General features: G+C 42.5%; 2 protein-coding genes across 2 annotated transcripts in view; both read left to right on the forward strand.

Annotated features, from left to right (window-relative positions):
• Positions 1-23,934, forward strand: part of LOC141105180 (uncharacterized) — a 42,435-nt gene extending 18,501 nt beyond the window's left edge. The window contains 1 exon segment of the mRNA XM_073595072.1: positions 19,040-23,934. Within this exon segment, the coding sequence (XP_073451173.1) occupies positions 19,040-20,028 (989 nt within the window). The 3' untranslated portion in view covers positions 20,029-23,934.
• Positions 9,897-24,108, forward strand: part of LOC141105048 (uncharacterized) — a 239,500-nt gene continuing 225,288 nt past the window's right edge. The window contains exons 1-3 of the mRNA XM_073594850.1: positions 9,897-10,050; positions 10,385-10,577; positions 10,675-10,766. The gene's annotated coding sequence lies outside the window, so the exon portion shown is untranslated. The remainder of the gene's footprint in view (positions 10,051-10,384; positions 10,578-10,674; positions 10,767-24,108) is intronic.

Consider the following 24,108-nt stretch of genomic DNA (forward strand, 5'->3'; position numbering starts at 1 on the left):
TGCATCTTGGATTAGTACCACAGTCAGTTCTTTCAAGACTATATGGTCTGTGGCAGAGACCGTTTAGACCATCCACAATTTGTTCACCCAGAATCGTAAGGTCTGTGGCAGAGACCGTGTTCGAGCATTGCATCAACTGCTAGGTCAGTGAGAGGGGCCTATTCCGGTGATTGCTGAATCCAGCTGTGGAAGTGTTATTCGCTGGATGTAGAAATGTACTCTAACCGCAACGTCCAAGGTACCTGAATCCCTTTTCACCCTCTGTCTTTCTATTGCGTATGATGTTACTAAATAAAACTTGGGAAGAAAAAAAGGACTAAGTTTTGGAGCCAGTGTTTCAATTGAATGAGTGATGAGTACCCCTAGGGTGGACACTGAAAAGAAGGTAACGGTGAGCCCGAAAGAAAATAATCAGCAGCTCCTTCGGGGGTTTTCGCTACACACATATTTTTCATATGCATCTTCGCTCATCAGATCATCCCATCTCTCTCTCTCTCTCTCTCTCTCTCTCTCTCTCTCTCTCTCTCTCTCTCTCTATATATATATATATGTATAGATATGCACGATCACTTTGAGAATTGGTATTGCGCCTTTGTTTACTTTCCCTAGATATTCTTTTTTTCTTTGTTTCAATTCCTGGGAAATCGAAACTACTGGATATGTGACGATACAGACTACCGATAAGAACCCAGAAAGCTACCAAAACCAGTCTGAACTGACCAGATACTGCTGAAATCTCTTTTTTTGCCAGTCACATGATGTAACCACCCATTTAACTGTCCCCTTGCTACTAAGAAGATTTGAATGCTGATTGGACTAAACTATACGATCACACCTATAACACGCCTAGTGCTTATGCATATTCATAAAGTATATATTGTTAAACTTGATGTTTTTAAATCAGAGTCACTTCCTTCTTCATTCGGCCTGGTAAAGCTGAATATCGGTGTGTGTTGTGTCTCTCCACTGCAGTGAATGAATAAAGCACCTAATTATATTATTTTACAAAGACCTGGATCTACTATCTCATCTGAATGTCTTGTTTGGAGACTCCCTAACCTAATTTAACAACACTGAAGGATCTCAACAGACTAGCAGAAAGCCAACTTCTTTTTAGAGCTCTCATTCATCAAGTCGCTACAACTCAGAATCAAATTGATATCACTTAAAGAGGTTGTAAACCTCCAAAAAAAAATCCTGCAAGACAAAAGCATAATGAGCTAGTATGCATCGCATACTAGCTCATTATGAAATACTTACCTTAGAACGAAGCCCTGCTGTGGTGCTTGCACACTGCTGACATGGCTGACATCTTTCCCGGAGTTACTTCCGGGTTCGTGGGCTGCGGCGCTGTGATTGGCCGGAGCCGCGATGACGTCACTCCTCAGAAGCCGCTGGTCACGGCACGGGCGGCTGTTTTGCCAAAGTGCATGCTCCGATTACTTCACCTGTACATGTATACTGTAAATATCTCCTAAACAGAGCAAGTTTAGGAGATATTTACAGTGCCTATAGGTACAAAAATGCCTGGGGGGTTTACTTCCTCTTTAAAGTGGTTGTAAACCCATAAAAAACCTGTAAGAAAAAGGCATAATGACCTAGTATGCATAGCATACTAGCTTATTATGAAATACTCACCTTAGATCAAAGCCCCCGTAGCGGTCCCCGTACACAGCCTTGGATGGCGACATCGCTCTCGGAGCTACTTCCAGGTATCGCGTGATAGGCTAGAGCCGTGATGACGTCACTCCCACGCATGCACATGGGAGCCGCCGGTAATGGCATACTAGCGAAGATATCCGGGGTAGCTACAGGTAAGCCTTATTATAGGCTTAACTGTAGTAAAAAGTGGTCTGTAGGGTTTACAACTGAAAGGTTATGTTAATGTCTCCATCTTGCTTTCTGTCAGCCATCTTAAATAGTATGTACAGTTTGAGTATCTCTTTAGCTTTCCTGAGAAGTCTGTAATTAGCATGAATTCTTGCAAATTAATTGTTTCTCACACTGTTTTCTCTTTCCCATGTTCTTTTATCTCCCCCTCCCATTACCTTGTATCCAACAGCTTGGGAACAGAGGAACAATGACTATTTGTCTTATTGTAGTTGCCTTGATATCTACTGCGCATGTTTTTAACTATGAAACTTCTGTGTCATTTTTGCTATAAGACATACCCCCTGATAACACAATACAACCAGTTTTTAGAGAGTAACGCCGTGTAAGTGTCTTTTCTTCATTTACCAAAAGCTGATTCCAGATATCTGAAATTACATGGTACATCGGATCTGAGGTTTGAGAGGTTAAAAGGGGACCCCCCCTAGACACAGCATTAACCCTATCAGCACTGGGGTCCCAGTCTGGGAGATTGGAATCTACCCTTAACGGAGGATGGAAGGCTGCTTTTAACGGATACGGTAAGTTAATCTTATTCTTATTGAGTGAAATTGACTTGCCGGGGTCCAGGTGTGTAGCTTCCATCCACAGGGATTGCTGGTGGGCTATAGAACCTCTCATAAGCAGAGATAAAAGTTTGACCGGTCATATAAATAGTATTTTGGGGACACTTGAAAAGGTTTTAGTGACCTTTGAAAAGGTTTTGATGACCTTAAGAGAAGTTATAGAGTACTCTAGAGTTTTTTCTGTTTGGTACAGAACAAGAGAATGACGATCGATGTATTGTGTAAACTTTGTATGATTGTATAACTGCTTTAACTGCTTTTAATTGCTTTAAAAGTATCACGCTGTATGCATTGCGCTGAGTGTATATGTAGACTGCTATTTTGTTTCCAGAACCTCAGGGCATATTTGATGAGTAATGTCCCCGGGAGTTTTATGAAGCAAGACAGCAGGTCCGTGAGCAAGGTTGTATATTTATTGTATGTCCAAAACTTTTGAATTTGTTCCAAATTTATTCTGTTAAGGAACATAAATTGGCGTTGGCAGGATACTCTGAGGCTAACTCTTGATCAAAACATGCAATTTGAATAATTCTTTTTGCTACTGACGTCTCTTGTACAGGGGAAGTCAGGTGCAAAATGTAGATATTTGGCTTTTTGCCAACAGGGTTCAAGTGCCAATATCTCCCTAACCATAATAGATAGTGGGGAATTGTTTGCAGCATTAGTACTACCGCAATTGAAGGCACTGTTTGAACCTGTTGGCACTCTGCCAAAAAATTTGAAATATAGATAAAAATTGTTTGATTATAAAAATAAGAAAAGTAATAATGTACAAAGCTTGCTTGTGATCAGGGGAACCTCTGACAATAAGGAGTGCTTATTGAAAAAAGAGAAAAAAAAGACTCAGAGTATCTACAAGTTCATAATCAGAATGTTTAGAAAGAAAAATAAAGACATAAATCCGCCACTCTCGCCTACCTAAAAAGAGCTTGTTAAGGCAGGAACTACACACAGGAAGATATGAGGTTAATTATTGAGGGTGTTGTAGGGACTGGTACAGGTTGGGACTGGACCAAGGTCGGAACTATATCTACTGTAGAACCGGCGGGTACAGCTGCAACCGATTACAAGCTTAACACAGAACAAGGGAGAGATGATATGTGGACTGAATTAAAAACTCACATGCTAGAAATTTTTAAACCAAAACCTTCATTGCCCACCTCCATAGCATGCAAACACAAGACAGGAGAATCAGTTCTTGAATTTTGGAAAAGATTCATTGATGTGTGGACACAGGAAGCCGGTTTGGGTATTTAGCCAGATATGGATCCAATATTGATCCAGACTTTCCTGAGTAATCACAAACCCCATTTAGTGGTCCCAATCAAACAAATGATTACTGAATGGTCAACTCTTTCTAGAACTGACTTTGGCAAAGCACTTTCACAGAAAGATGCAGCAGGTTGTTTTGATATACCAAAGCCATCACCTGTCTCCACACAACATTTTCAAGGAAATATGAAGGGAAACTTTAGAGGAAGGGGTAGAGGCAGGTTTAGAGGCAGAAATGGAAGAGGGATGAGTCGCCCTAGGAACAATGGATGTTTCAACTGCGGTGCCGAGGATCACTGGGTGAGTCAGTGTCCTCACCCCACCTCTCCTCAGACTCCCGACTCCAGCTCTGCCCCTAACCAGACACAACAACCACAGGCATCCACCCAACAAGGTCCAACATTTCCAATCAAATGGGGAAATCAACAACAATGATGGGGCCCAGAGGGTAGTGTCCCAGCTTTTCCTTTTGTCTCAAATTATTTCATTGACAGTCCAATGGTTGTTATTTCAGTAAATGGGAGACCCCTTCCCTATCTCGTCGATAGAGGGGCCACTAGGAGTACTATTTGTGAAGATCATTTCAAAGGCAAATGGGAACCAGCAGAACCCTCTTTGGGAATTAATGGGATACTGACAAAAACATATAAGACCCCACCCCTACCAATAGAAGATGATGAAGGTTACACCATATGCACACACTCTTTTAGGATAATACCAAAGTGCCCTGTAAATTTGATGGGAAGAGACATGTTTGGGCCACTAGGAATCACAATTAGAACCAACTCAGAAGGAGGTCTAGACATTTCCTCAGATAAAATCACTATAGTAGCATGTAAACCAGGTTTATTGATGCTGTCACAACAAAGCATCACAGCAAAGCAGTGAAGAAGATTTTGAGAATATAGACCCCCAGGTCTGGTCTACATCAGATCTGGATGTAGTACTTATTTCATGCACACCATACAAGGCCATTCTCAAAAAAGGTGTATTTCCTATATATCACAAACAATATCCACTCTCTAAGGAAAAGATGGATGGCATAGTGCCAGTGGTGAAAAAGTTTCTGCAGGATGGGGTCCTGGAAGAGATTATCTCTCCAAACACACCTGTTAACCCTGTAAAGTAGCCGGATGGCTCCTTCAGGTTTGTACAGGACTTGAGGGCCATAAATGACCTCATAGTCCCAATAGCACCCATTGTTCCTGATGTTCCATCACTCCTGTGCTCCATCCCAGCAACAGCCAAATGTTTTACTGTGATTGATTTAAAGAATGCTTTTTTTCTACTTCCCTGTAGACACGGTCACTCTTTGCTTTTACTGTGTCGATTGACCAACACAATCGCCGGTTTACCTGGTGTAGAATTCCCCAGGGTTACATAGACTCACCTGTGGTCTATTCTATAGTACTCCAAGCCACCCTCAGGCCTTGGACTGCCCCTCATGGTTCTGTACTGTTGCAATATGTTGATGATCTTTTGATTTGTAGTTCTTCAGAGGAGGACTGCCGAGCTGATAGCCTGTCCTTACTGAAATGGTTACATGTATGTGGTCACAAAGTGTCTAAGAAAAAATTACAATGGTGTAAACAGGAGGTTGTGTTGTCTCCGGGAGTTAGGAAAGTCAGTCACAAAAGAGCTGCTGCTCTTGTGGGTCTGCCCCGCCCACTTACCAAGAAGGACATGCTTACCTTTCTTGGAATGATTGGTTACTGCCACCAATGGATACCTGACTGTTCTTTCTATGACAATATATTGAGACAAGCAACCCTCTCTAAAATGTCTGATATTGTAAAATAGTCTGATGAAATGTTAAATGCTTTTGCCATGTTGAAATGTGCAATGGTTACCAGCCCGAGCCTCGGCCTACCTGAATATGGCAAAATGTTTCACTTGTTTGCCAGGGAAAATTGCAGAACCATGGCGGGAGTACTGGCCCAGGAACATGGTGGGAGACTACGCCCTGTAGCTTTTTTCTCAAAGGTGGTTCCAGTACAGGTGCAGGGCATGCCCGTGTGTCTCAGAGCGTTGGCTTCTTGTGCAATGGTTGTAGAGATGGCAACACCTTTTACCTTGGGTCATGACACTACCTTACATACTACACACAATGTCAACACACTCCTCAAAACTTTACATACTCAGCATATGTCAGCACAAAGATTGAGTGGGTATGAAGTCATCCTCCTGTCAAATCCAAACCTGAAAATAAAAAGTTCAAACATAAACTCTGGCCCAGCTCCAATTTTGAATGCCTTATTAGGTCTTAAAGGAGAACAGGATGACTTACCACCACCTCATGACTGTACACAATCAATACATCAGGATACTTCACCTAGAGCAGATGTGCTTTCAGTGCCGATCCCTCCTGCACAAACAGTTTTTGTTGATGGCTCTTGCAGCAGACCAAGTGATAATGTCTATCACGCGGGATTTGCTGTGGTCCAACTGCCGGATACTGTCCTCGAGGCCAATCCAATACCCTATCAGTCTGCACAAGCTGCATTAACCCTTGCATGCCAGCTGTTTGCAGGAAAAGAGGTAAACATTTACACCGATTCCAGATATGCTCATGGTGTGGTCTGGGACCATGGTGTAATATGGCTTCGCAGAGGATATGTGGCAGCAGATGAAAAGAGCATCTCACATTCTGACATAGTCACATCATTACTAGATGCAATTCAGTTGCCTTCAAAACTAGCTATCATGCACTGTAAGGCACATACAGGCCAAATGACTGATATAGCCAAAGGGAATGCATTAGCTGATAGAATCATCAAAGAAGCTGCATCTACACAAAAGGCAAACATTCAAATGCCCATGCTAACACCTCAGCCATGTTCCCTGAAAGAGACACATTGGCTCACAGAACTGCAGGCTTTTGCCACCCCTGATGATATTGCGCAATGGAACTGTGATGGAATAGTGCAAAAGGATCCTAAAACAGGATTAATCTGCCAAGAGGGCAGACCATGTTTTCCTATTGCTAGCGCCCCTCTGTTCATTGAACAATACCATGGACTGGGTCACAAGGGTGGGCAGGTCACATTTGAACTCCTAGATGCTGATTTTTTCATTGCAGGACTACCTAATCTAGTCAAAGCTTTTGTACGGAGATTTGTCACTTGCATTAGGAACAATCCAACAAACCCAAAGAAATCAAAACATGAACATCTTGTGTACCCAACAACACCGTTTACCCATTTACAGATAGACTTTACACATATGCCCAAAGAAGGAAAGAAACAACAATACCTTTTGGTCATAGTGGACATGATGTCACGATGGCCAGAAATCTTTGTCACCAACAATGAAAACGCACAAACTGTGGTGAAGATCCTCACACAGGAAATTATTCCTAGATTGGGATGTAGATTACAAATAAATTCAGACAATGGCCCAGCCTTCACAGCTAAAATCTGCCAAGATCTTGTAAAAGTACTAAAAATAGACTGGAAATTTCACCTCCCCTACCATCCACAGAGTTCAGGGATTGTAGAAAGAATGAATAGAACAATTAAAGACAGGATGAGGAAAGCTACGGGTGGGAATTTTGGCAAATGGAGAAAAGTTCTTCCAGCTGTATTAGCTGAAATCAGAATGACCCCTCACAGTGTGACGAGTTATTCCCCCTTTGAGGTACTCATGGGTAGGCCATTCCCCACACCGTGGGCTAGTCATCCTTTGATGGTGGAGGAAGGTGATTTGGAACAGATACAGGAGGAATATGTAAAAAAACTGTTTGAAACTCTTGATATTGTTGAAAGAAGAGTCGCTCGCACCTCTCCTTCTTCTTCAAAGGTACCAACCCACCCGTTCCAGGTCGGTAATCAAGTTGTGGTCCAGAGGCTTCAGAATGGTCGAAAGCCACAAGAGGTTCCATTCGGACCATTGACCACAGTGGTAGCCATCACCAGGACCGCCATCCTTACCGAGGAAAGTCCTACCTGGATCCATGCCAGCAGGATAAAGAAGGTTGATCTAAGCTCAGGAACTGAAGAAAGGCTGAAAAGAGGCAAAGCAGGTGTTTTAAGACCTCAAAAGACAAGCATAGAAATAAAGGACAGTGATGTCGCTCATTTCTACTTCTGATTTTTGTCCCAGTGTGGATAATAACTAACTGTATCTATCATCCTGATGACTTAGGAGTCTTGAAACTCATATGTGGTAAAAGCAAAGTACACACCAACCATACTGACTTTCACCCCAGAGATTACAGTAAAAGAGATGTCTCTAATGAATTGATCAAAGAAACGGTTTTCTCTGGAAAAATGTTACTGTTAAAATTTAAATATGCTTATGCTAGAAAGTCAGGATATGAAAAATGCTGGATTTGTCGTAAGTTACACCCAGAAACTGCTAAGATCCCACTTTTAGCTCTCCCTCTAAAGCTCAAGTCATTATTGAAAAATACTCTAGTCTTAAGTATTAAGAATGTCTCAGAAGGATAACGCAATCAGAGTATTATGTTTTACACTTTAGGAATGACACATGAACCCGAGTGGTGTGTTCAGTTAGGCAATACATCCAAAGGAATAGGTATGTGCTCCAAATCAGTATAACATTTCGAAGGGTATTCCTAATAACTTTACACATATAGGTCAGATGTGTAGTTACAAAAATCAATCCCTTAACAACACCATTAGTGAACTTACTACATATAAGGATACAACCTCTGGGATACTTGTGGGTAAACTTGTTAGCGCTGCGCTTGAGGCTGGAGCTGAGCCCCAACGTAGTTCTCTAAGAAGTTTTTCATTGGGAAACAATACATACATATGCTGTGGTAAAATTTGTTACCCATGGATCCCCGCAGGAGTGAAAGGATGGTGTTATTTAGCACAGTTAGTACCAGTCATGTCAGCCCTAGGCCAGAATCAGGAACATCACATACAAGTTACTTCAAGTCCAGTACATAGGTTTATGTTTTCTGCCTCGGATAAGATATGGACATGGTTTGCATCCTGGATAGGATGGGGCATAACCATGATGGACAAATTAAATAACTACACTAGTCTAATAAACGATGTTATGGAAAAAAACTCCCAAGCTATAGAACTACTCAATGACGAGCTCAAAGCAATTAGAAGACAACTAGAGTTACACGAATTAGCTATTGAAAGCATGAGTGCAGCTCTAACAGGTTTATGTGAAATGACCCAGGATTATGAATGTTGTACATGGATTCATAATACCAGCTTGGAAATCCCAGACTACTATGACGTTATTAATCAACACCGAACACAGGTAAATTAATTAATGAAACAAGCAAGGAACAAAGGTAATTATGGATGGAACCCCTTTTCTAGTTTGGGTTTAGGTGGAATGTTTTCATGGTTAAAGAACATAGTAATTATGATTATCGTAGTACTATTGTTAGGATTGATAGGCTACCTGATTTTCAAGCTTATTTTACTCTGTACTAGCAAATGCACTACACCAGACCAACCTTCTCACGCATATACACAACATCTGCAGCTTTATGTAAACAAATACACCAAACGTAGAAAGAACCGTAGATTTCAGGAGGCTGCGGATCTGTAGAAAGTCATATTTATGACTTAAGAGGGGGTTGAAAGGTTATGTTAATGCCTCCATCTTGCTTTCTGTCAGCCATCTTAAATAGTATGTACAGTTTGAGTATCTCTTTAGCTTTCCTGAGAAGTCTGTAAACAGCAAGAATTCTTGCAAATTAATTGTTTCTCACACTGTTTTCTCTTTCCCATGTTCTTTTATCTTACCCCCCCCCCCCCCCCCCCCCAATTACCTTGTATGCAACAGCTTGGGAACAGAAGAACAATGACTATTTGTAGTTGCCTTGATATCTACTGAACATGTTTTTTAATATGAAACTTCTGTGTGATTTTTGCTATAAGACATACCCCCTGATAACAAAATACAACCAGTTTTTAGAGTAACGCCGTGTGAGTGTCTTTTCTTCATTCTCTAAAAGCTGATTCCAGATATCTGAAATTACATGGTACATCGGATCTGAGGTCTGAGAGGTTAAAAGGGGACCCCCCCTAGACACAGCATTAACCCTATCAGCACTCATGGATATAGCATAAAAGAGAAATGGCTGATGTGTCTGCGACTGCAGTATGTATATTTACCACAAGGTGGTGATCTCACTTCCAAATGTACGGATAGGAAATGATGTAAGGTAGAGGCAGGAAGTGATGTATGAGACAGGAAGTGATGTAAGGTAGAAGCAGCAAATGATGTAGAAATATAAACAGAACGTTTATGTGAAAGGAGACTTCGTAGGAGTAGAGAGGAGATATTGTGGGAATTGGCAGCAGAGGAGGTCATTTATTTCTTGCAGGTACTTATATAGCGCTGTCAATTTATGGAGCACTTTACATATATATATTGTACATTCACATCAGTCTCTACCCTCAAGAAGCTTACAATCTAAGGTCCCTAATTCACATTCATACATATACTAGGGACAATTTAGACAGGAACCAATTAACCTAATGTAATAACATATCATTAAATCCCCTGTCTTGTCCGTTATCTTCCTTATCTTATCTTATCTTCCTTATCTTACCTTTTAACCAAATTACACATAAATAGTGCCCCCTTTCAGTGTGTTTAAAATTATTCTGTACTTGAGATCTAATGACCAGTGAAGCCGCTATATTATCTGTCTACAGGGATCAGAGTCTTGTATGGATCACATGATCTCATCAATGAGGATGGAGGAGGACCCGAGTCACATGACTGAGGAGATATTGAACCTCGCCCTGGAGATCATCTACCTGCTGACTGGAGAGGTGAGGAGGATTTTGGGAAGTCACATGACATCATTCTAATCTCTGTTGATAAAACACAGACCTAACTGGAAAGGTGAGGAGGATTCTGGGAGGCCACATGACATTATTGTTGCTCCTTTTATTGTAGAGTTTTCCTCCAGTGACGTTTGGTGACCATTTAACCTTCACAGTGCCTTTACCTCACTACCTGAAACCCAAGAGAAACAATGACCAGAAGATTCTAGAAGTCACCAAGAGGATCACTGATCTGCTGACAGGAGAGGTGAGCGGTGCCGGGAATTCTGGGACATTATTCAGTAACAGACAAGGGATGTGTCTGGATGGTGACTGTATCATTGTGTGTGTCAGGTTCCTATAAGGTGTCAGGATGTTACAGTCACTGTGGAGGAGTATTTAGAAGGACACAAGGATCTTTACAAGGACATCATGATGGACAATCAGCCACCCCTCACATCACCGGGTAAGAGGAGACTTTATTGTAAAGGAGAGAGCAGTACGGAGGGTCCACCTAGATCCCCCATCATCTGATAAACACATAGAAATAATGTATTCAGTCAGTGTGTGTGTTTCCTACAGATGGATCCAGTAATGGGAACCCACCAGAGAGATGTCCCCGTTCTCCGTCTTCCCGGGATTCCACACAGGAAGGTCACACAATCTCACAAAAGCTTAAAAAAGAGATAACAAATGAGGATGGTGAGTTTGATGTGAAGGAGAAGTATTCAGGACATAAAGCCGCCTTCAAGGTTATTGTGATGGAGCCATTCAGTGCCCCAAACCCACCAGAGAGATGTCCCCGTCCTCTGTACTCCTGGGATTCCACACAGGCAGATCACACCATTCCTCACCATCATCAGGTAAGTGGACTTGGTGTATAGAACACAGAAGTGATTCTGGACTTTGTGAGAGGACTTTCTTCTATGTAGTCTTGTGTTTTAAAGGCATAGTTCACCCCTTACCAAAAAAAACAAAAAAACACCCTATTCAGAAAAGGGATGACTCTGTAGATAAAAACCAGCTGTGAGGCCTTGACCAGAGTTGAATAATTGCCCTTACTACAGATGTAGACCATTTACCTACCTCATAAGGCCTGAGTAGAAAACTCCTAGGATATTGCTTGTGATTTGAGCCCCCTCACATGCACTTTCTCTCTGATGCATTAGCTCTGTACTCAGCATTTGACAGCTCACTCCTGTGATGGTGGAGGTCAACAGTAACTGCAGGGCCTCTATTAGCAATGTCTTAGGAGTTTTTCAGTCAGGCTTCATGAGGTAAATAAATGGACTACATCTACAGTGTGGAAAATAATGATTTGATCCCCTGGAGATTTTGTAAGTTTGCCCACTTACAAAGAAATGAAGGGTCTATAATTTTTATTATAGGTGTATTTTAAATGATAGAGACAGAATATCAACCAAAAATCCAGCAAAAACACAATACAAATGTTATAAATTGAGTTCAGTGAGTAAAATAAGTATTTGTTCCCCAAGCAAAACATGACTTAGTACTTGGTGGAGAAACCCTTGTTGGCAAGCAAAGAGGTAAGACGTTTCTTGTAGTTGGTGACCAGGTTTGCACACATCTCAGGAGGGATTTTGGTCCACTCTTTTTTTACAGATCTTCTCTAAATCCTTAAGGTTTCTTGGCTGTCTCTTGGCCACTCGAAACTTCAGCTCCCTTTATAAATATTGTATAGGATTAAGGTCTGGAGATTGTCTAGGCCACTTCATGACCTTAATGTGTTTTTTCTTGAGCCACTCCATTGTCGCCCTTAGCAGTATGTTTTGGGTCATTGTCATGCTGAAAGACCCATCCTTGACCCATCTTCAGTTTTCTTGCTGAAGGAAGAAGGTCCTCATCCAAGATTTTACAATACATGGCCCCATCCATTGGTCCCTCAATGAGGCAAAGTCGGTCTGTACCTTTAGCAGAGAAACAACCCCAAAGCATAATATTTCCACCTCTGTACTTGACTGCAGGGATGGTGTTCATAGGGTCATAGTCAGCATTTTTCTTCTTTCAAACACAGCGAGTTCCCCTCCACAAGAAGGCACATGTACAGTCATGCCAATGAACCTCTAAATCACCACTCAAAAATTCCACTCCCCTGCTCGCATTTTGCGAGTGGATTTTGAGGGCTGGCAAGTGTGGGCCTGGGTTGTATGGGAGCCGTTCTCACAGCAATCATAGGGGAAGTGAGAGGAGAGCCACTGCCTGGTTTTTCAGAGTGCCAGGGAACATAACAGCTTTCATTTCAAAAGCTGTGTGTTCCCCGCTGTGCGCCGTCATATACAGCCCCTCCTCTTTGTCCGGGCACTTTGATAGACAGATCACCCGCCCAATCCCTAATCTAGCCAGTCTCCAGACCTTAATCCTATAGAAAATTTATGGAGGGAGCTGAAACTTCAAGTTGCAAAGTGACAACCAAGAAGCCCTAAGGATTTAGAGAAGATCTGTAAAGAAGAGTGGACCAAAATCCCTCCTGAGATGTGTGCAAACCTGGTCACCAACTACAAGAAACATCTTACCTCTGTGCTTGCCAACAAGGGTTTCTCTACCAACTACTAAGTCATGTTTTGCTTGGGGATCAAATACTTATTTTACTCACTGAACTGCAACTTAATGTATAGCATTTTTTTTCAGTTTTTTTTTTAATTTTTATTTGGGATTTTTAGTTGATAGGTGTATTATAAATGATAGAGACAGACTATGATAAAAATTACAGACCCTTAATTTTTTTGTAAGTGGGCAAACTTACAAAATCTCCAGGGGATCAAATTATTATTTTCCCCATTATATATCAAGGACGTTATTCAACTTTGGACAAAGCCACACACCTGGATTCACAGGAAACTGGCAGATGACCTGTTCTGGAATATGCAGGATGGTAGACCTGATTTTTCCCTGTTTCAGGTATGCAGGGAGGTCCTGTTCCTCCCCCCTGGCCTGTGACTGGACAGTGAAGAAAGTAGAAGCAAACCAATGAGCTCACCTTGCTTTCCCTCTGCTCTCTCAGTGCTGTGTTTGTGTATTTTATATATCTGCCTGGAGTTCAATAAATGTTTTCTATTATTTTGGGGTGTAGGTTGAAGAACGGATTAATATAAAAGTTGAGGTTAAAGAGGAAGAAGTAGAGACGTATGTGGGGGGTGATCGGCCGTCATTGGAGAAGGCTGGGATGATTATAAAGAATGAACAGGATGAAAGTACTCTATCTACCAACACAGGTAGGTAACAGAAATTACAGAAGAAACCATTCCCAGCACAAGGACTGAGGTCTCGGTCTCATACTAATGACCGGGAACTGGGAGGACCGGTCCCTGATCACCTGATTGCTGTCATAGCATCCTGCAAAAATAGCCTTGCTGCCAAAAGCTGAGTGTCCTGCAAGTGGATGGGGAAGGGTTAAAAATGGTAAATTTCACATAAATGAAAGAAATTTAAAGTTATAATAATCACATTGTACAATAGAGTCTGTCACAAGGCAAAGTCAGCCATACACTGACATTTAGTCTTACAATAAAAGTAACAAGGCATCACATTATGTTACCAGGTAGATCCCTACCATTATCTATCCATAAGCAAACAAATTTACAGAGTATAGTGCAATAAATTGCTTCTTGCAGTGCAGAACACTCTCAAGTATTTATATCTGGAGGAGAACAAAGGAGAAAACAAAGCCACCACGGTTTCCTTCATTTTGGGAACACTATCCCCTCAAAGATAATATTCCAATGCATCAGCAGTGCATTACATCTTTAACACTAAAAACATATTGACTTAACCACTTGAGCTCCGGGCCCTTTTCTGACACTCTTATTTACATGTAAAAATCTGTATATTTTTTCTGGAAAATTAGTTAGCACCCCCAAACAGTAGATATTTTATTAAGCAGAAGCCCTAGAGAATAAAATTGTGTTTATATGCCACACAGTATTTGCTCAGCGATTTTTCAAATGCATTATTTTTTGCGAGGGGGGGATACACTTTTTTGAATTTCTTTTTTTTTGTTGTTTATTTATTTTTTTATTTTTTTTTTCATGTACATTAAAATGTCATCTGCATACGCCATGACTTTGTGTACTTCTTCTCCCACTCTAACCCCTCCAACATCTGGATTATTCGTAGTGTGGCCAAGAAAGGTTCCATTGACAACACGTATAGACGAGAGTGGACAGCCCTGTCGTGTTCCATTGAACCTCTCAAACACAGATGACAATTTCCCATTGACTTTTACCATTGCTGTGGGCCTATTATATACATTTTTAATCCACCTCATAATTTTTGGTCCCAATCCCAGATGTTCAAGCGTGTCCATCATGAATCCCCAGGCTACCCTGTCAAAAGCTTTTTCTGCATCAATTGACAGGAGTAGAGCTGGGGATCCACTGTTTTTCCCCTTTCATAACATCAACACTGTTTTTATACTATTATCCCTTCCTTCTCTGCCCCGGAACAAATCCTGTCTGGTCAGGGTCTATCCACAGTGGTATTCGTTTTTTTAATCTTGATGCCAAGATTTTTGGACCGGCATTTCATAAGGCTATAGGCCTATAACTAGAACAGATGGTTTTATCTTTTCCCTCTTTAGGTGTTATTGTGATATGAGCTAATAGCAGCTCTCGTCTAACGTCTTCGTCTTCTCCAATCTTACTCAGATAGTCACACAACTTTGGGATCAATTGTTCTTGAAATTTTTTATAATATTTGATCGTAAACCTATCTGGCCCTGGAGGGGTTTTTTTTCAAAGCCATTTTAATTTCATCTTGGGTTATCTTTTTTTCCAGCTCTGTCAGTTGTTCAGGTTAAATTTCTGGCAATTTAGCCTTTTTTAAGTACACTTATGTATTCATTTTTCTTTTTTCTTTCTCTTGTGTCTCTTGATTTTTTATTGCATACAATGCACTATAATATTGTTGGAAGGCTGATGCAATATCTGTTGTCTTATTTACTATTTCTCCTCTCTCGTTTTTTTATCTTCTTGATGTAATTTAAGGTCTTCTTTTTTTCTTAAGATTTTAGCAGGGTGCTTACCTGGCTTGTTGCCCCACTTGTATCTCTCCTGTGATACTCTATTGAACTCCCTCCTAGCTTTCTGTTCCATCAGGTCTTTTAGTTGATCTCTTTTTATACTTAGGGTTCAATGGATTTCTTTTTCAGCTTGCTTTTTATGCCATTGTTCCAGTTCATAGATTTCTTTTGCAATTTTCATCATAGTTTTTCCTCTTTCCTTCTTTTTTTCCTGCCTCAATAGATATCAATTTTCCCTTTATCACCATCTTGTGTGCCTCCCATATGGTTGCTTTTGATAGTTCTGGCGTCTCATTCTCCAAGAAGTATTTGTCAATCTCCTCTGTTATGATTTTTACAGTTTCAATAGCTTCTATTAGGTCTTTGTTTATTCTCCATGGGCCTTTCCCGAGGGGTTCCCCGTGAAGTTTCATCTTCATCATCACTGGAGAATGGTCTGACACTGTTGTTATTCCTATTGTTGTTTCTGTTACTTCCTCCAAACTTTTATGCTCCACCATGATATAGTCCAACCTAGAGTACATTCCGCGGACAGACGAGTAAAATGTGTAGTCTTTTGTACTCGGATGTTGGATTCTCCAGACATCTACTAATTGATGTTCGTATATATTTTTTTTAACCATACTTAATTGCTTTGTTTCTCTGTCCAATGCTGCTGACGTACTGTCTAATTTATGATCCATGGAGAAGTTGAAGTCTCTCGCCATTATTAGTTTACCTTGTTTAAATTCCATCAGATCTTTTAATATTCCCACCGAATATTTTTTGCGATTTGTATTGGGGCTGTATACATTTGCAAGCGTATGCTTCATACCGTGTATAGTCCCTGAGAGAAAGAGGAAACGTCCCTCTAGGTCGACTTTTCTCTTTTCTACTGCAAAACGAACATTTTTACCAAATCCAATTGCGACTCCTTTTGCCCTTCTAATTGCCCTTCTCCATAATACTATATTGGAATATTCCTTGAATATAGTTTAATATTTTAATCCTAGGTGGAATCCTTGAAGGAATATGATTCCGATAGCATTCCTTTGTATTTCTCGTAATACCATGCGTCACTTCTCGGGAGAATTTAACCCACGGATATTGTATGTCAACATTTTTATACTATTCATGTCTTCCATTCCTCTCTGTCCCCCATGCTTCTCTCCCGTGGTGTCCCCTCCCCCACCCACTTTTCTGAATTTCAATGCAGAAAAACACAATACAGTTCCTTAAAAAAGTATACCCCTTGACATTTTCCACATTTTGTCATGTTGCAACCAAAAGAGTAAATGTATTTTATTGGGATTTTATGTAATAGACCAACACAAAGTGGCACATAATTGTGAAGTGGAAGGAAAATGATAAATGGTTTTCAACATTTTTTACAAATAAATATGTGAAAAGTGAGGCGTACATTTGTTTTCAGCCCCCTTTACTCTAAAATCCCCTAACTAAAATCTAATGGAACCAATTGCCTTCAGAAGTCACCTAATTACTAAATAGAGTCCACCTGTGTGTAATTTAATCTCAGTATAAATACAGCTGTTCTGTGAAGCCCTCAGAGATTTGTTAGAGAACCTTAGTGAACAAACAGCATCATGAAGGCCAAGGAACACACCAGACAGGGCATGGATGAAGTTGTGGAGAAGTTTAAAGCAGGGTTAGGTTATAAAAAAAATATCAAAAGCTTTGAACATCTCACGGAGCACTGTTCAATCCACCATCGGAAAGTGGAAAGAGTATGGCACAACTGCAAACCTACCAAGACATGGCCGTCCACCTAAACTGACAGGCCAGGCAAGGAGAGCATTCCTCAGAGAAGCAGCCAAGAGGTCCATGGTAACTCTGGAGGAGCTGCAGAGATCCACAGCTCAGGTGGGAGAATCTGTCCACAGGACAACTATTAGTCGTGGACTCCACAAATCTGACCTTTATGGAAGAGTGGCAAGAAGAAAGCCAATGTTGAAAGTAAACCATAAGAAGTCCCGTTTGCAGTTTGCGAGAAGCCATGTGGGGGACACAGCAAACATGTTCAAGAAGGTGCTCTGGTCAGATGAGACCAAAATGTAACTTTTTGGCCTAAAAGCAAAACGCTATGTGTGGAGGAAAACTAACACTGCACATCACCCTGAACACACCATCCCCACCATGAAACATGGTGGTGGCAGCATCATGTTGTGGGGATGCTTTTCTTCAGCAGGGACAGGAAAGCTGGTCAGAGTTGATGGGAAGATGGATGGAGCCAAATACAGGGCAATCTTAGAAGAAAACCTGTTAGAGTCTGCAAAAGACTTGAGACTGGGGCAGAGGTTTACCTTCCAGCAGTACAACGACCCTAAACATACAGCCAGAGCTACAATGGAATGGTTTACATCAAAGCATATTCATGTGTTAGAATGGCCCAGTCAAAGTCCTGACCTAAATCCAATTGAGACTCTGTGGCAAGACTTGAAAATTGCTGTTCTCCATCCAATCTGACAGAGCTTGAGCTATTTTGCAAAGAAGAATGGGCAAAGATGTCCCTCTCTAGATGCGCAAAGCTGGTAGAGACATCCCCAAAAAGACTTGCAGCTGTAATTGCAGAGAAAGGCGGTTCTGCAAAGTATTGACTAAGGGGGGCTGAATATAAATGCACGCCACACTTTTCACATATTTAATTATAAAAAAATGTTTAGAACCAATTATCATTTTCCTTCCACTTCACAATTATGTGCCACTTTGTGTTGGTCTATCACATTAAATCCCAATAAAATACATTTACGTTTTTGGTAGTAACATGACAAAATGTGGAAAATTTCAAGGAGTATGAATACTTTTTCAAGGCATTGTATATAGTAGGTAAAGTCGAGGAAGCTGTTGCAAGAGCAGAAGGTCCCCCCCTGCAAGGTCCAGTTTGGAGCATCACAAAGTGATATATGTATATTGAAAGGTTGCCACCTAATCTAGGCAACAGTTCAGTTCCGTCTTTGAATACAATCAACCGCCAGCAACCCATGTTGGAAGTCCTGAAAAGCCAAGAGAGTCTCTTCACTGGGGATAGTCTGGAATGGGGACCTAGACCATCCTCCCGTCAGGACTCCAATGTAGTAACAAACCACTACCATGTTTTGGCTAATGAAGCCTTAGTCATAGCTATTACATAATAAAGAATTTGAACTACTGACATCTATTCCTTTTTTTTTTCTATTTCTTTCCATCAGATGGATGTGATGTCAGGAATTCCTCGGAGAGACATCTTCTATTATCTGCTGATTGTAAGTCAGAAGATAATGTCATCACACAGGATCCTCCAGGAGGAAATCCAAATACACCAAATATACATCACAGACCTTCCTGTCCGGAGACATCAATGGATCCCTCTGATCAGGGGGAATCTTCTCATCAATCACATACTATGATTGTAAATATCCATGTAAGATCTCACACTGCAGATCGATCAACAGATCCTTCTAATCCCGAGGAATCTTCCTCACCCCATGAAGGAGCTCACCGAGGTCAGAATCAATTCTCATGTTCAGAGTGTGGGAAATGTTTGACTCACAAAGGAGCACTTATTGAACACCAGAGAACTCACACAGGTGAACGTCCCTATTCATGTACAGAGTGCGGGAAATCATTTAATTCTAAAGGAGACCTTGTTAAACACCGGAGAATTCACACTGGTGAGCGTCCCTATTTATGTACAGAGTGCGGGAAATCTTTTACTTGTAACGGAGACTTTGTTAAACACCAGAGAATTCACACAGGTGAGCGTCCTTATTCATGTACAGAGTGCGGGAAATCTTTTATTTCTAAAGGAGACCTTGTGAAACACCAGAGAATTCACACAGGTGAACGTCCCTATTTATGTACAGAGTGTGGGAAATCTTTTATTTCTAAAGGGGACCTTGTGAAACACCAGAGAATTCACACAGGTGAACGTCCCTATTTATGTACAGAGTGCGGGAAATCTTTTATTTGTAATGGAGACCTTGTCAAACATCAGAGAATTCACACAGGCAAGCATCCTCCTTCATCTTCAGAGTACGAGAAACCTTCCACTCTGAAAGGAAACCTTGAGAAACCTCAGAGAAATCACACAAGTGAGAGTCCTAATTCATGTTCAGATCATGGGAAATATTTCACTTTAAATATGAAATACCAAAAAATTCTCATGGGTGAGCGACCTTATTTATGTTCAGAGTGTGGGAAATCTTTCCTTAAAAAAGTAAGCTTTATTGAACACCTGAGAACTCACACAGGTGAGCGTCCTTTTTCATGTTCAGAGTGTGGGAAATCTTTCACTCTGAAAGGAAATCTTGTGAAACACCAGAGAATTCACACAGGTGAGCGTCCTTATTTATGTTCAGAATGTGGAAAATGTTTCACTCATCAAGGAGACCTTGTTAGACATAAGAGAATTCACACGGGTGAGCGTCCTTATTTATGTACTGAGTGCGGGAAATCTTTCAACCAGAAAGGAGACCTTGTTACACATCAGAGAAGACACACGGCACAACGTCCTTAATGCATTCTGACTTGATTTGTTTTACAAAAAAAAAAGTCTGATTAGACTTTAGAGGGAATACACCTGCCGTTTCCTTTGACAACTGTACAAAGTTTTTTACTGGTCGAAACTGGCATGTCCATCGCACAACAGCAGAAAAAAACATTTTTAGTTTATAAAGGGGTGCATCCTGGCAAAAGTGATATCAAATTAATAGGTATAGTTTGATAGGTCAAGCTGTCAGAGAATGTAGTGTGGATGGTGGAGGAGAGCTGTCGGAGAATGTAGTGTGGATGGTGGAGGAGAGCTGTCGGAGAATGTAGTGTGGATGGTGGAGGAGAGTTGTCAGAGAATGTAGTGTGGATGGTGGAGGAGAGCTGTCAGAGAATGTAGTGTGGATGGTGGGAGGAGAGCTGTCAGAGAATGTAGTGTGGTATGGTGGAGGAGATCTGTTGGAAAATGTAGTGTGGATGGTGGAGGAGAGCTGTCGGAGAATGTAGTGTGGTATGGTGGAGGAGATCTGTCGGAGAATGTAGTGTGGATGGTGGGAGAAGAACTGTCGGAGAATGTAGTGTGGATGGTGGGAGGAGATCTGTTGGAGAATGTAGTGTGGATGGTGGAGGAGATCTGTCGGAGAATGTAGTGTGGATGGTGGGAGAAGAACTGTCGGAGAATGTAGTGTGGATGGTGGGAGGAGATCTGTTGGAGAATGTAGTGTGGATGGTGGAGGAGAGCTGTCGGAGAATGTAGTGTGGATGGTGGAGGAGAGCTTTCCGAGAATGTAGTGTGGATGGTGGAGGAGAGCCTTCGGAGAATGTAGTGTGGATAGTGGGAGGAGAGTTGTCCGAGAATGTAGTGTGGATGGTGGAGGAGAGCTGTCGGAGAATGTAGTGTGGATAGTGGGAGGAGAGTTGTCAGAGAATGTAGTGTGGATGGTGGAGGAGAGCTGTCGGAGAATGTAGTGTGGATGGTGGAGGAGAGCTGTCGGAGAATGTAGTGTGGATGGTGGAGGAGAGCTGTCGGAGAATGTAGTGTGGATGGTGGAGGAGAGCTGTCGGAGAATGTAGTGTGGATGGTGGAGGAGAGCTGTCGGAGAATGTAGTGTGGATGGTGGAGGAGAGCTGTCGGAGAATGTAGTGTGGATGGTGGAGGAGAGCTGTCGGAGAATGTAGTGTGGATAGTGGGTGGAGAGTTGTCAGAGAATGTAGTGTGGATGGTTGAGGAGAGATGTCGGAGAATGTAGTGTGGATGGTGGAGGAGATCTGTCGGAGAATGTAGTGTGGATGGTGGAGGAGAGCTGTCGGAGAATGAAGTTTGGATGGTGGGAGGAGAGCTGTCGGAGAATGTAGTGTGGATGGTGGGGGAGAGCTGTCGGAGAATGTAGTGTGGATGGTGGAGGAGAGCTGTTGGAGAATGTAGTGTGGATGGTGGGAGGAGAGCTGTCGGAGAATGTAGTGTGGATGGTGGGGGAGAGCTGTCGGAGAATGTAGTGTGGATGATGGAGGTGAGCTGTCGGAGAATGTAGTGTGGATGGTGGGGGAGAGCTGTCGGAGAATGTAGTGTGGATGGTGGAGGAGAGCTGTCGGAGAATGTAGTGTGGATGGTGGAGGAGAGTTGTCAGAGAATGTAGTGTGGATGGTGGAGGAGAGCTGTCAGAGAATGTAGTGTGGATGGTGGGAGGAGAGCTGTCAGAGAATGTAGTGTGGTATGGTGGAGGAGATCTGTTGGAAAATGTAGTGTGGATGGTGGAGGAGAGCTGTCGGAGAATGTAGTGTGGTATGGTGGAGGAGATCTGTCGGAGAATGTAGTGTGGATGGTGGGAGAAGAACTGTCGGAGAATGTAGTGTGGATGGTGGGAGGAGATCTGTTGGAGAATGTAGTGTGGATGGTGGAGGAGATCTGTCGGAGAATGTAGTGTGGATGGTGGGAGAAGAACTGTCGGAGAATGTAGTGTGGATGGTGGGAGGAGATCTGTTGGAGAATGTAGTGTGGATGGTGGAGGAGAGCTGTCGGAGAATGTAGTGTGGATGGTGGAGGAGAGCTGTCCGAGAATGTAGTGTGGATGGTGGAGGAGAGCCTTCGGAGAATGTAGTGTGGATAGTGGGAGGAGAGTTGTCCGAGAATGTAGTGTGGATGGTGGAGGAGAGCTGTCGGAGAATGTAGTGTGGATAGTGGGAGGAGAGTTGTCAGAGAATGTAGTGTGGATGGTGGAGGAGAGCTGTCGGAGAATGTAGTGTGGATGGTGGAGGAGAGCTGTCGGAGAATGTAGTGTGGATGGTGGAGGAGAGCTGTCGGAGAATGTAGTGTGGATGGTGGAGGAGAGCTGTCAGAGAATGTAGTGTGGATGGTGGAGGAGAGCTGTCGGAGAATGTAGTGTGGATGGTGGAGGAGAGCTGTCGGAGAATGTAGTGTGGATGGTGGAGGAGAGCTGTCGGAGAATGTAGTGTGGATGGTGGAGGAGAGCTGTCGGAGAATGTAGTGTGGATGGTGGAGGAGAGCTGTCGGAGAATGTAGTGTGGATGGTGGAGGAGAGCTGTCGGAGAATGTAGTGTGGATAGTGGGTGGAGAGTTGTCAGAGAATGTAGTGTGGATGGTGGGGGAGATCTGTCGGAGAATGTAGTGTGGATGGTGGAGGAGATCTGTCGGAGAATGTAGTGTGGATGGTGGAGGAGAGCTGTCGGAGAATGAAGTTTGGATGGTGGGAGGAGAGCTGTCGGAGAATGTAGTGTGGATGGTGGGGGAGAGCTGTCGGAGAATGTAGTGTGGATGGTGGAGGAGAGCTGTTGGAGAATGTAGTGTGGATGGTGGGAGGAGAGCTGTCGGAGAATGTAGTGTGGATGGTGGGGGAGAGCTGTCGGAGAATGTAGTGTGGATGATGGAGGTGAGCTGTCGGAGAATGTAGTGTGGATGGTGGGGGAGAGCTGTCGGAGAATGTAGTGTGGATGATGGAGGTGAGCTGTCGGAGACTGTAGTGTGGACGGTGGGAGGAGAGCTGTCGGAGAATGTAATGTGGATGGTGGGAGGAGAGCTGTCGGAGAATGTAGTGTGGATGGTGGAGGAGAGCTGTTGGAGAATGTAGTGTAGATGGTGGGAGGAGATCTGTCGGAGAATGTAGTGTGGATGGTGGAGGAGATCTGTCGGAGAATGTAGTGTGGATGGTGGAGGAGAGCTGTCGGAGAATGTAGTGTGGATGGTGGAGGAGAGCTGTCGGAGAATGTAGTGTGGATGGTGGAGGAGATCTGTCGGAGAATGTAGTGTGGATGGTGGAGGAGATCTGTCGGAGAATGTAGTGTGGATGGTGGAGGAGATCTGTCAGAGAATGTAGTGTGGATGGTGGAGGAGATCTGTCGGAGAATGTAGTGTGGATGGTGGAGGAGAGCTGTCGGAGAATGTAGTGTGGATGGTGGAGGAGAGCTGTCGGAGAATGTAGTGTGGATGGTGGGAGGAGATCTGTCAGAGAATGTAGTGTGGATGGTGGGAGGAGAGCTGTCGGAGAATGTAGTGTGGATGGTGGAGGAGAGCTGTCGGAGAATGTAGTGTGGATGGTGGGAGGAGATCTGTCAGAGAATGTAGTGTGGATGGTGGGAGGAGAGCTGTCGGAGAATGTAGTGCGGATGGTGGAGGAGATCTGTCGGAGAATGTAGTGTGGATGGTGGAGGAGAGCTGTTGGAGAATGTAGTGCGGATGGTGGGAGGAGGGAGCTGCTGTAAAATAATTAGTAGCAACAATGTGTTTGAATGCTTCATACAAGTCTATATTTCAAAACAAATGTTTATTATTATATTTGCAGTAACGTGGTGTAGGTGGAATTTATGTTGAATGACAATTGCTGTAGCATAGCATGTATTGACTGTTTATAACGATTTATGTTTTTTGTCACTTTTAAATAAATAAGTCTTGTCTACATTGATAACCAATTTAGAACATTGTTAAAAAGTCAAATATTTTTCAAATAATGTGTGTACTTTTTGTGCATCATTTTCAGTTTATTTTTCATTCTTTTGTTTTGCCATACATATAAATTGGGATGAGCTGAACGTACCCGGGTTTGAATAAATGCAGGTTCAGCGAATGTTACTGAAGTTTGGTTCCCAAATCCAA

The sequence above is a fragment of the Aquarana catesbeiana genome, linkage group LG08 (assembly GCF_042186555.1).
Source record: "Aquarana catesbeiana isolate 2022-GZ linkage group LG08, ASM4218655v1, whole genome shotgun sequence".
NCBI lineage: Eukaryota > Metazoa > Chordata > Amphibia > Anura > Ranidae > Aquarana > Aquarana catesbeiana.